Source organism: Haemaphysalis longicornis, unplaced genomic scaffold (assembly GCF_048455015.1).
Source record: "Haemaphysalis longicornis isolate Haplotype H1 unplaced genomic scaffold, Haemaphysalis longicornis Haplotype H1 scaffold_1, whole genome shotgun sequence".
In the NCBI taxonomy this organism is placed as follows: domain Eukaryota; kingdom Metazoa; phylum Arthropoda; class Arachnida; order Ixodida; family Ixodidae; genus Haemaphysalis; species Haemaphysalis longicornis.
In genome coordinates, this window is record NW_027526203.1 from 224,896,905 (window position 1) to 224,910,868 (window position 13,964).

The following is a 13,964-nucleotide window of genomic DNA, read 5'->3' on the forward strand; positions in this document are numbered from 1 at the left end:
ACTTGTAAACCTTGCTGTTAAGTCTTTTGTGGAACAAAAATCAAACATTTTTCGTTGTTCTTGAAATGTACTTTTTTTTTTCATTTGCAGAAAGAGCTCCTGCCATACCTGCACACGGTAAGACAGAACTTTATTTTCCTCTGGGCTGGTTCCCTAAACCTGTCAGCTCACTTTTGCTGCGCTTAGATTGGTAGCAACACGAGGGGAAAACAAAGCAAATGCGACAGCCTGCCCCAGGACGAAGAAACTGGACGAATAAATAAAAGCAGAGGCCCACTACGCTTTTCCATGCCATGGGCGCGCTCGCACAGGCGAAGGAATAGAAGGGAGACGAATGAGATGGTAAAAGAAGGGGAAACTGCCCGCAACGATAGCTGGAAAAATTTGCGAACGCTTGTCGGACTGCGACATACGCTCACTTGATTTCTGTCAACTTGCGAGGCGGTCTCGGAATATGATTTCACAGGAATTAATAAACACTGCGTGAAATTTTGACTCCCCTCTGCGCCTGCCGATGCCTTTAGCACCCTGTCAGTGCAATTTCATAAAGTCCAAACCGCGGTGTCTCTTTGTGTAAAAAAGAGCAATTAACGTATGGTGTTCTCACCATGTTAGTGTTTACCGTTATCAACGATCTTGATTTTGTGCACTTTTCTCTGTATACGTGTAGTCTTGCTGCCTCTCTCTCTCTCTCTCTCTCTCTCTCTCTCTCTCTCTCTCTCTCTCTCTCTCTCTCTCTCTCTCTCTCTCTCTCTCTCTCTCTCTCTCTCTCTCTCTCTCGCACGCACACTTTTTTTTTCGATGAACACTGAATTCCATGCAGCGTATGTGGCATATATCCTCGACGAATCACCTGTACCTGATCATAACCACGGCAATCGATTAGACGTGTTTATGCCCCGTGCCAGACCCGCATTCATATCTAAGCAGTGGATATCGGATGGTAAAGAGACGCTGGAATAAATTTTTCCGCTCCTACTTGGGGCTACGCTGGAAATTTTATATTTGTGCTATTTTGTTTCACTGTGAAAGGAAATTGTAGTCTATTCCCAAAACTCGGGTGAAAGAAAACACCGCAGGCGCCCTTCGTTGCCGCCCCACAAACTGCTGCAGTGACGTAACAAGCGTTTAAGTGAGGCGTCATGTTACCACACTCTTCTCAGTTTCAGTGCCGACCAATTCGGTCGAATTATCGGCATTTCTTTTATTGATTTATACGGTAGCAGCGCAGCAAGGGAGGTTTGTATGTCATCTCGTGGAAATAAAGTGCTACGTTAGATAAGGAAGGAGGGGTGTAGAAGGAAGGCAGGAAAGTTAAACTGGCTACAGCCTAGTTTGCTATCCTGCACGTGGGAAAGGGAAAATAGGCAAAAAAATTCCCCGCATTTCCCTGAGAGGAAGAATGTGAAAGTGCGAATGCACTAGTTGAATTTGCGCGGTTCGGTAATGTTCGCGAAAGAGAGATCACACACACACACACAACTACAAAGAAAGAAAGATGCATTTATTCACAGACACCTATTTGTGTTGTCGTTGTACTTGATTGCTAGAGCGGATCTCAGCTTTGAAATTTCGTGTCAGTACTCCTTTAAGCGGGTGCATTAGCCCTTCTCACGCCCGATTCCTGGCCAATCCCCCACGTGGGTATGTGCCATGTCAGCGGCCAGGCAGCGCGCGCCCATCTCCCCCCGTTGCTAAGGAAGACGAGGAGCGCGCGCACCCGCAGCTGTTGCTATGTGGACTACGGCGGCGGACGAGTCAGGCTCGCTTAAGAAGTGCATTCGCATTTAAAAGAGAAAAGAAAGAATGAAGAGAAGTTGGAGTAGACACGTATGCCCAGCGCTGAAGCACTGACACTGATAAACACTGGAGGCGTTCAGTCTATAGTCTGGTGTTTAAGTTCGTAACCAGTAGAAAGCGTAAAAGTTCCTTAGTCGCCTTCTGAGCAGATGACGTAGAGGGCCAGTAGCGCAGAATCTTCTCCTCCGGAAATGGCCGCCGAGAGTCTATGTTCCTCAGCGCTGACGACAGCTTTTAGATTCAACGCATCTCATGCTCGCCCCTCTGTCCTTCCTGGGTCTGTCCGGCGTTGTCCGCACAGCTGCGCCTCTCGTCCTCTCCTCTCTCCGATAGCGAACACACTCTCCCAAACAGCTGCGGGTTGGCGCAGCGCGCTCTCACTCCGTTGCTAGGCGCCGGTGGGCGGTGCTGCGCTCGGCGCTGCGCGCGCTGCGCATGTGCAGTACTCTCTCTCTCTCTCCGCGCTCTCCTCTCCTTCGGGCGCTGTGAATATAAAGCGGCATGCCGCGCCCCGACGGTCTCAGTCGACGGTCGTCCGCGTTACGCTTGCACTCTCTCGCAGTACTCGACGATTGCTTGATGCAATCGTCGAGGCCCTAACTGTGCACTTTACGCACCACAAGGCACTCATTCTCGTCTGCAATAAAGACCGTACCAGAGCATACGTGTACTGCATGAGCATTGCATGGTGAAAATGGAAAATTACGCCCACCTCCCCTTCGCGTGCGAATCCTTGCTATAAGCGTAATCAATACGATGGAAAACGCCAATGGAACCCCCCATGAGATGCGTTGCATCACACTAGGGTTCCCGCGATGGGAGGTGGGCGTAATTTTTTTCTTTCAGCCGAGTAGCGTGGGTAATCGCATAAAACGTGCCGGATCGTCTCCGGCGTGCCACACGTTTCGCAATCCAAAACGCGGACAAAACAAATATTCTTATAGTCTACATGTCGTTTTTTACTATCGTTCTTGTTTCGTCTTGGGTAGCACTTTATTTTCAAATATTGCATGGCATATACATGTTCGCCATGCCATTTGTCGCGAGGTGGACTTGGGGGTGCGTTGTCTTCGCCGACGTCGCCCAAGCGGCATGTAAGGCATACGGCGATAGTGATACGGCCCTACTGAACGCACTTTTCTTGTGAAATAGTGCGTGCAGATTTCCCAACCCACAGTAAAATCTGACTCGACGAAGTGAGTAAGCAACGCGACGAGCGTCTTCAGTGCTAATTCGAATACAATGAAACGAACGACCCATATAAGGTGACGCTTGAGCGCACACCAACGGAGGGAGAAGGTTTAATTCAAACTGAATGTGTTAACGTTTCCTGCATCACAACTTGCTACGTGATGCGGGGGTGAATTTAGTGAGGGGTTTGGCGAGAAGTATAAACGAAGGAAAGAAAAATACCATAACCTAGACGATAAAACGAAAGAATCATAAAATGCACAGAAGAACGGAGGTGAAAGGAAAGGAGGAAAAAGCCCGCTGGGCAATCATAGAATGGGTTTCTGACTACGCTGTCGCACTTATTAGTGTCTGAAGTGGTTTTGAGTCCTAAAGCGCCTCATGCAATTATTGGCCGCGTTAATGCGGCACAGGAATAAAAGACCCTGACCGACTGAATCGACCCGCGACGCGGCGTGCAAGCGGTCGGCATGGGTAGGCGTTTAAAGAGCTTTGTGCGGCCAGCTGATTGAATCGCACGACATCCGCACTGTTCGCGTTATTCCTGTGCCCCTGCCGAGCCTACAGTTCCAGCAAGCTACCGCGTCTACATTAAAGTAAAGCTTTCAACCTCTCACTGATGTCGTCTGTAGGCCACCCAAACCGCACTGCAGGAAAGCCCTCTTTCCCTGACGATGATGGTGATCGTGAGTAAAGTGAAGAAAAAATCATGCACTTCCCGTGGCCGGAATTGAACCTGGGTCCCTCGTCCTATGAAGCCGACCTCTATCCCATTGCGCCATTCTTTTTTTTCTTCTTTTTCTTCTATGGTATTTAATTCAAATATAGAGAAACATATAATATACAAGAACTATTTGGAAATGATGGAGCTTAATATACACAGAGAAACGGTTAATCTGGAATTAGGTGAGCAAAACACTGCCACCCTTTCCCGCTAATAAGGGGGCAATGATACACACCGGCTTACCTCGGCAGAACTGGGCGCCAGTCCCTCACAGAAAAATATATTTTACCTCACGCACTCACTCGCACTCACGCTCACCAGTCGCTCTCCCACTTACTCACTCGCGCTCACGCTCACCACTTGCCGTGACCGCTCGCCCTCACCGCTCGCCATCGCCACTCGCACTCTCTCACGCTCACGCTCACCATTCACAGTCACCACTCGCACTCACTCGCGCTCGCGCTTACCACTCGTCGTCTCCCTTCGCACGCGAGTGTGTGCAGCAGACCCGCCATCAGTCATGAAACCGAACAGTATTAGTGCATTACGGCGTCAGAAGTCCATCCAAATCATATTCCGAAGTCCACACGCTACCAGAGAATTAATTCTAGGGTGCCCCATAGCAGGAGCTCAGTGACGACATATTTCCAAAACTAAAATCAATCCCGCCATTAACAACCATCGCAGCGAGCGGCTCCTGTGACGAATAGCCAACAGAGAGTACTAGCGCAATAGTGGCGCTCACTACGGTAAGCCAAGCGAATGGCGCGAGCAGCAAGAGTGCACTCGCGAGTGGTGAGCGGGGCTCACGGCGAGTGGCGCTCGCACTCACTCGCACTCGCAAGTTCAAGACGATGGCAGAGCTCACTGACCACTCACTCATGAGTGGTGAGGGGGGAGGGGTGTGGGAGTGCACTCGTGAGTGAGCCTGCCGGCCTATGTACACCGGCGCAAAACAGGGTACCAATCCGGTCTAAAATCATGTTCGTAGCGGGGTGCGTATAAGTGCAAAATTAGACGGAAAATGCACCCCGCCGTCTATGCCATGGAATTCAAATTTCTCTAAAGCGCTACAGAGCACAATCGCAGTGACGGAAACCGGCACGATAAGAAATACCTTAAGTGTATGGTAAGGTCGTGTGATGTGGGTCCGCTCGCTTCTGGGTTGGTTCTTTTGGTGTTGGACTTGATTTTAGAAGCTTCGCGTTTTCTTATCGTGGTCCTTTCGATAGAGGAGTAGTTGATTTTGAAGCAGTTTGTCTCTGTCTCTCAATTTTGATAATGCCGATCTAAGAAGCACATATCATGACTTGACGGGCGTTTGCAGGTGCGTTTTCTTGGTTTTTGCCCTTTGGGGCCCTATTCTCGACTGCACAAATTGCCGGCATTTCGCCCATGTTGTTTTGCGTAAGCACGACGTAAGCAATCAGTGACGTGATGCACCTATAGCTATGACGACATGCAGTGTAATTTGACGAGTCACTCATAAAGATCGCTACCAAGGTATCAAACATTGTGCAAGAAAGATATAAAAACACTTGGCATGCACTATAAAAATTAACACGGTAGCTGAGGCTGACAAGAAAAACACATTTCTGGAGGTCAAATTTGGCGCCAACACCACAAGGCGATCGAGTAACGTTGATCCAAAAGCGAGCGAAAGGCGGATGTCGAGCTAAAGAACATCACACAATTTTTTTACCGTATCTATTTATTTCTTTCAATCGCTTTTATTAACATAGCTGGGCTCTCTGCTTCAATGCAAGCTTTGTTGCGTTATCACCTTCCCTGCCGCCACCGCCGCCACGCCATCGTCTGCTGCTATGTTACAAGTTTATGGCGTGATCACAGAAAAAGACGGCCGCGACCATCGCTTCTATGACACATAAGAGCAGCGAAGCGCTGCGCCTGATAATCGCGGAGTGCACCGATGTCGCCGATTCACTAATTCGTCAAGCTCGACGGCTATCAGCGCTGTAATGAACTAAATAGTCACTTTTCATTGTTATTTTTTTCTTGAGTTCGATCATGTGACCGAACAGCTTACTAGGACAAGTATGGACAAATGCCATGCATTGGGTTCTCTTTGTCATGGAGAGGCTTGTACTGCCCTCTTATGTTGCGGTTACGCCAAACATAATTTTTATTTCATTGCCAAACATAAAAGCAAAATACTGCACGTTATTTGTATGTTCCATGATCGCTGACTTGGAAGCAGTTGGAACTATAATTTATTTCGGTAGGAAACATGCTTTAAACAGCGCGCATGCGAAACTGCGCCTGCTGGAAATTGCCGCAGATTTCGCGGCGCCGTAAGCCGGGGCAATATTGTGCCCTATTTTGCTTGTATTTTGCGGCAAAAACAGCCGCCATTTTTAAGCTGTTACGTAGCATTACGTCACTTTTACGCAGGCTGAAGTTGCCAATGTATGACGTAATTGTTCCCGCCAACTGTTTAAATTACGTCACGCCTTCTCAGCCAATTACAGAGGGGGTGTGTATTACAAGCAGTATTGTTGTTGAATAGCAAAGAATGGCTTACGTTGTCATGTCCACTGCATTTAGTCTGGTTTTTCATTGCCGGACAAGAATTATGCGCCTTTAGTAACGAGAAATACGGCAAACTTTAAAACTGGTGTCCGTAGACGACATGAAACGTCAAAATGACGACAGCACACACAACGACTTTGTCAACCGGAAGCACGTGACCAAAATTGAAAGCCAATCAGAAAAGACTTCCGGAAAATTGCCTGAATTGCCGGCAATTTGTGCAGTCGAGAATAGGGCCCTTGAATTCAGTCCCACCCTAGTTATTTTTTTTTTCGTTCTGTAATCTTGGTTAGAGACATCCCATAGGAGCGTCATTTTCAACTGTTTTCTTAACACAGTGGCCCACTAACCGCATTCGTGCACAGCATGTGGTAAAACAGAAGTAACGATTATCCGATAAAATCAGCGTTGAGTGTCTTTTGGGGCCACTATATATATGTAGCGAATCAGAATAGAAAATGAGGGGCTCGTTGTGAAAATAACACAGAATTAAGAGTTGGCAGTCAAGAAAACCTGGGAAAGCAAAGGGGAGGATGTGGTAGGTCATTGAAACAGATAAAGAATTTGGAAAGAAAGAAAGAAAGTGGAGAAAAATGCCCGCCAGGTGGGATCCGAACCCACGACCTCCACTATTTTTTCTCCACTTTCTTCCTTTCTTTCCAAATTCTTTATCTGTTTCAATGACTTATCACATCCTCCCCTTTGCTTTCCGAAGTTTTCTTGACTGCCAACTCTTATTTCTGTATATATATATATATATATATATATATATATATATATATATATATATATATATATATATATATATATATATATATATATATATATATATATATATATATATATATATATATATAAGGTTAGTAGAGACAGAGACAAACGAGAAAGACTTAGAAAATAAAAATAAGTTTACTGACGTTTCAGGGAGAGGAAGAAAGGGAGTCCTCTCCCTGAAACGTCAGTAAACTTATTTTTATTTTCTAAGTCTTTCTCGTTTGTCTCTGTCTCTACTAACCTTATTTTTTTCGTGCTCTGTGTGAGTTTTTATCTTTTCAGTCTATATATACATATATTTTTATATATATATATATATATATATATATATATATATATATATATATATATATATATATATATATATATATATTTTATATATATATATATATATATATATATATATATATAAAGGTTGGCAGTCAAGAAAACCTCGGAAAGCAAAGGGGAGGTTGTGGTGGGTCATAGAAAGAGATGAAGAATTTTTTGAGTCGAAAAGAAAGTGGTGAAAAAATGCCCGCCGGGTGGGATCCGAACCCACGACCTCCAGAATACCGGTCTGGTGCGATAACCACTACGCTACCGGCGGGGCTGTTTCCCCAGCACTTTCTCGGGTATTTATGTTAAGGTATTTTTGTTTCCTGCACTTGGGGGTGGTAGCCAGCGCCACTCGGACTACTCGGGGTGAAGGGGACCTTCTTTTTAACCCCCGGGCCGTGACAGTACGGGATGCCTCTGCCCTGCGCTAGCTCTCATATGTGGGGCAGACAGGACGATGCGTCAACGACCGGCTTCGTGAGCACGCTTGCTCTATCGAACCTGCTACTTACTGGCCGCACATGTTTTTTTCTTCTGTAGATGTAAGCCTATGTTCGAGCAGTGTGGCATCCTGAAACGCTATAATGACCAAAGAGCACGCAATATTATCGCAATATTTTCTATGCATGAGAGCGCAAGCACGTATGGGTTAGCATGCCATCCGTGGCCTTTTTGGAGAAGCAGGTAGTGTATCCTCGTCAACTTCTTGCACCCTTGTGCTCTTTCCCTTTTTCCTTACATTGCGTGAACGCAATAAATGATCCTTAGTTGTCGTACAGGGCCTTTGTCAGCATATTCATCCTTCTGTCTCGTATCTCCGGGCTGATTTCTCGCAAAGCCTTTATTATGATTCTTGTGGAGAAGTGGGGAGTACGTGTAAATGGGAATACTCAAGCTCCGTGTAATTCCAAGACGACTTTGTCGTGCTCAGAGAGACAGGAGAAAACCTGCAAAGAATGCTCCAGGAACTGTACTCGCAAACACCTGTCGTTGCGCTCAGGGTAAACAGGGTAAATATCAAGACATAGAAGGTAAAGTCACGGAGCCCCTCATTTCCCATTTTCTGATTCGCTATATATATATATATATATATATATATATATATATATATATATATAGAGAGAGAGAGAGAGAGAGAGAGAGAGAAGGTAATGCCGCCCTAGGGTGGCGCTAGTTGTCACGCCCCCGCTGAAGTATTGAGGAAATCCGCCGCTGGGATAGCGCAGTTGGTAGCGCACCGCACGCATCATGCGGAGCTCGTGCGTTCGATTTCCGCTTCTTTCTGTATTCATGCATCATACAAAAATGACAATAACTCACTCAGCGCTGCAAAGCACCTTCAAGTAGCCGAATAGCGCTGGCAATAAGGACTGCATCTGTTATATATATATATATATATATATATATATATATATATATATATATATATATATATATATATATATATATATATATATATATATATATATATGTAACGCAGAAGACATGGCGTCCGTCGAACCAACACCTTTATTAACAACGTCTTCGTCGTCCACCACTATCGCACCGCACCCTTCTCTTGGTGGCTAATCTCCCATTCCAGCCAACTGCCCTGTACCATCCATCTGCGGGACGTCAGATATATATATATATATATATATATATATATATATATATATATATATATATATATATATATATATATATATATATATATATATATAGATATATCGTCCTGGCGTTACTATATATATATATATATATATATATATATATATATATATATATATATATATATATATATATATATATATATATATATATATATATATATATATATATATATATATATATATGTGTGTGTGTGTGTGTGTGTGTGTGTAGAGAGAGAGAGAGAGATCACTTCACCGGGCCTTAAGCGTATTAACCTTACGGAGCTCGTTCTTCTTTTCCAGCCCGACTTCCTGGACGAGTGGAAGAAGGCCACCGAGAAATGCGAGATCAAGCCATAAGAGCAGCACCTGTCCACTCAAAGGCGGGCCGAGCGAAGGCCTAAGAACGAGCTCCCCTCAAGAGCATCGGTAGTTAATTCGCTCGTAGCCGGAACTCCATAGAGTCAATGCAGGTGACGGAGAAGACACCAGGACACAGTCGCCGGTGCTGATGGTAGTCGTTGCAAGCGCACGGATCAGAGCGAAAATCGCCCTGGCGTTTCTATCCCGAGGCGGGACTGCCTCGCTTTTCAACGCAGCCGCAGGATGCGTGATCTCTCTTAGCGGAATGTAGTCATAGAACATACATGCGGGTAACGAATAAAATGTATTGATGGCTTTCAAAACAAGCGTTTGCTGATGATTTTCGTTCAGGGGATCGTCATCTGACGGAGGGAAGAGGTGGTGAAGTAGGTGAAAAGCGTGCCCGCATCGATGTCGTAGGACCGGAGTCAAAAAGGTAAGAGACTAAGCCGGTGAAGTCGCTGTCTGTTGCGTCGAGAAGAGAGCGTCATGGCTGAAGTCGCATCAGTCCCGCCAGACGGAAACCCGCCTCGTGGCGAAGACTCGGCAGCAGAGAGAGCTAACTTGGTTTCCAACGGTGTAAATTGCATTTCTAAAAGTGCCGGAAAGTAGCGACAGTTTTGTTTCGAAGTTTCGTTTCAGGATTTTATTAATTACATCTTAGTCCGTACTGGCTGCGGCGTTGGGGTAATTACGGAAAATTCCGGAGTTATAAGCTTTTGAAACGGCCTCCCAGTAGACATTTCTCGTGCTATTTCAAGTTCATGAAATCAATTGCTTAAAGACAATGCTAGTCCCAAAATTTGGAAAGTCATATTGGACTAAGAGCTCAGCTGAACAGGAACAATCTGCTGCTACAGAGCAGGACGATAAATTTATGTTTAGTAAAAGACATGACAATAATAATAGCATGAAAAAAGAAACAGGTCAAGAAGAAGTACAAACATGACTCCATCAGTTGTACAATTCCTTGCGGATGGGGAGTAATTGAAAGATTAAAATAATCAGCCTAACAACTGGAGCCATCTCAATTTCTGGCCAAATGAAAAATTCCCTACTCAAAATCAGTGTCTTGCGTGCTGAAGCAACAAATGGGCGATGAGGCGAGCCGTAAGCGAAAGCTACCGGTTAATTCAGAGCCACTCAAGGATCTGCCATAGGCTTCGATTTTGGCGCCATGAGAGTGACAGCCACCGCGCACATGAACCTAGTTTGGAGATACGCGACTCATTTACGATTCAGAGATTTCTAACTCGAAAGAAAGCAGTAACTCTAGGCGTACTGGTAAGCATTAAAGGTATAATGGCCTAGCAGTCACTAGCACTCACAATGGCCTAGCAGTCACTGGAAGTCACTAGCAGATAATCGAAGACCGACAAGCCATGCGGACAACGTATTCGCACTGGTGTGCTGTGTGATATTATGGGTTGTACAACATTAGCAAACGCGCATAAAATGACTGCGGGCTTTAAATAAAAGCATGGCGTGGTGAACTGAAAAGGGGCCTAGGACTAACAGTGACTACCCGGATGCAGGCAGCGTAGCGACAAAAACAAGAAGGAACGAATTGAAAGGGTGTGCGAAATTCCAGGCATCTGTTCTTCGTTCTAGAAGCAAGCTATGTTTTCTGCTTTGTATTTTGTACATGTGGCCCGATAGTTGTAAGGCAATTCTTTAAAGTGAGAAAACATTACTTGAGGGTTACCTGTTTGTTGCGATACATTTTATCCCGGTCTGTATCCCTGGCAGTGATAAATAGCGAGCACTAACATCTTTTGCGGTTCTCGCAAGGTCATCCAACGGAGAAAATCGGACAAAGCTGCCGGAACTTGCGAATATCCGTCGTGTAAACACCAAGGCGCCTTCTCTCCTTTTCCTCCTAACTGGGTGGTTTTCCGCCCGGGCCAACTCGAAAAACGTGAGGCCGCCTCCAGACGTTTCTTTGTTGCTGGAATAGCTATGCTGCATCTATACGATTGTGACTGCAATGAATTTAATAGCATTTCAATAGCATTTAATAAAATCACAATTATATCCATTAATTCCGTTTGATGGATTGATTGTGATGTTTTAACGCCCCGTAGCTACAAGCAAGATTAATCAGAGCGTATACAGCCCGGATTTCTAACTTTCACTGCCGAAGGACATTCAGGTGGAAAAAAGAGGGCAAGGGAAAATAGAAAAGTGGCACGGAGGCACGAGTGCACTGTGTTAAAGATAGGGTTAAAGATAACAGTGTTAAAGATAGGGAGAGTAGCTTTGGTCTCCTGTGCCGGAAATGGTCAGGACAAATGTCGTAAGATAGTCTCCTCGTAGACTGCCCATCAGCCATTCGGCTGAGCTTAGTGTAGGCACGCGTCCCCCACGCGAATGTTCGAGAAATCACAACGTTGGTGTACTACAGCCCATTCAGCACCACAGGCTTCGTAGCGGGCGCCCTTGGCCATTGCGATGGGGAAGAAGAAGAATTTTGTGAATGCTACTCTGTACCATAATCGGCAAAGTAAAGTTGACTGGAATCGAACGAGGCCAGACGGGAGGCGGCGCTGGAGCATAGGATCCGGGACGTAGGGGCGTTGTTTCACACTTCAGCTGTATACCACTGCTTTAGGGCAGGCGTGCGTGCGAAGGAACGAAACGTTCGCGCCGCGTCGGAGAGAGAGAGAAACGAGCCATACATGTATATATTCATCTATTCTCTCTACTGCCTCCTTACCAAGTGGAAGGCCTGGCTGTATGGCTGTTTGACTTTACCTTCTATGTCTTGATATTTACCCTGTTTACCCTGAGCGCAACGACAGGTGTTTGCGAGTACAGTTCCTGGAGCATTCTTTGCAGGTTTTCTCCTGTCTCTCTGAGCACGACAAAGTCGTCTTGGAATTACACGGAGCTTGAGTATTCCCATTTACACGTACTCCCCACTTCTCCACAAGAATCATAATAAAGGCTTTGCGAGAAATCAGCCCGGAGATACGAGACAGAAGGATGAATATGCTGACAAAGGCCCTGTACGACAACTAAGGATCATTTATTGCGTTCACGCAATGTAAGGAAAAAGGGAAAGAGCACAAGGGTGCAAGAAGTTGACGAGGATACACTACCTGCTTCTCCAAAAAGGCCACGGATGGCATGCTAACCCATACGTGCTTGCGCTCTCATGCATAGAAAATATTGCGATAATATTGCGTGCTCTTTGGTCATTATAGCGTTTCAGGATGCCACACTGCTCGAACATAGGCTTACATCTACAGAAGAAAAAAACATGTGCGGCCAGTAAGTAGCAGGTTCGATAGAGCAAGCGTGCTCACGAAGCCGGTCGTTGACGCATCGTCCTGTCTGCCCCACATATGAGAGCTAGCGCAGGGCAGAGGCATCCCGTACTGTGCTTCAGTCGTGCACTCCCTGAAGTGTCTTGAGCGTTGCCTGTCACAGATCTTCTTGCGTGGCTCTTCCGGGTTGCCCTTCTTTCACACGCTGCGGACCGTCTCGGAAGCAGAGAATAACACGGATGCTTCCGAACGTTCAACAATCGTCTTCCGTCCGTGAACGGACGGCATGAATGGACGCCATGAACGGACGGGATTGCCGTCGGGGCCTCGAAGTTTTTCCGCGACGCGGGGCGGGTTCCTACCCTCTCCTAGGTCAGTAGCTTCTCAAGCGTGGTGCGGAAGGGGTGCTCAGGGCACCATTACATTAGCAGGCGCTAAACTTGGTGGCAGAACATGGACTCCACCCGGTGGCATGGGCGTCAGCAGGGGATGCAAAATGGGCACTTGCACCTCCTCCCCCCCCCCCCCCTTCCCGCCAAGCCACACCAGCACTTTCCCTTTTTCTTCCGCCGTCTACCCCGCGATGCAACGAGTTCACCCCCTCGAAACAAAATCCTGCCGAAGCCCATGCTTGGTCGTGGCATGACCAGATCAAAGCATTCCTCAAAACACCTGCGGCCACATCGTGGTTCACGAGCTTAGACTTGGCCGAGGAATGTATCCGCCGCGCCTTCCAAGGCCTTGGTGCAAATCCGAAACCCGCGCGCTTCTGACTGATAAACAGGGTTATCAGACGGATATCTGACTCAGGGTTATCTGACATAACCCGCACCTTGACGAACACAGGGTAGGTACACGTACCGCGGTGCGCAGAGGCCTCAAGGCCACAATGGCGATCCCGTGCGCTCATGGAGTCGAACTCAACAGGTTTGTTGAGCATTCGAGAGTGCATGTCAGTCAGTCAGTAAGAACTTTATTATACACCAGTCAAAGAGGGAGCATTAGGTGCACCCTCCCCCCATCAGTCGGCTGGTATCCCTTGGGTCTCGGCGGCTTCTAGGGCGAGACCGATTGTCTTGCGCTGGGCTTCGGGGGTTTGGCTGAGGAGCAGGGCCTCCCAGGATGCTACGTTTCTGTGCGGTTTGTTGTACGAAGGACACGTCCAGACCATGTGGACGCTGTCCACTAGAACCTTACTTTTCTTACAAGTTGGATCAAAGACTTTGGGATGCCATTTAATATGTTGGACTGGAATCGGGAAAACTTCCGTCTGCAAACGTTTCCAGTAGTATTTCCTTCCCCCAAAATACTCGGCAGCCTGTTCGAGAAGGCCAACTCGGCCAA

The 13,964-nt window shown here is 46.5% G+C and overlaps 1 protein-coding gene across 1 annotated transcript in view; it reads left to right on the top strand.

Moving 5' to 3' along the window:
- LOC144168483 (uncharacterized) overlaps window positions 1–9,677 on the top strand; it is a 140,932-nt gene extending 131,255 nt beyond the window's left edge. The window contains exons 4-5 of the mRNA XM_077697457.1: window positions 91–117; window positions 9,292–9,677. Of these exons, the coding sequence (XP_077553583.1) occupies window positions 91–117; window positions 9,292–9,348 (84 nt within the window). The 3' untranslated portion in view covers window positions 9,349–9,677. The remainder of the gene's footprint in view (window positions 1–90; window positions 118–9,291) is intronic.
- Window positions 9,678–13,964: the final 4,287 nt, after the last annotated feature.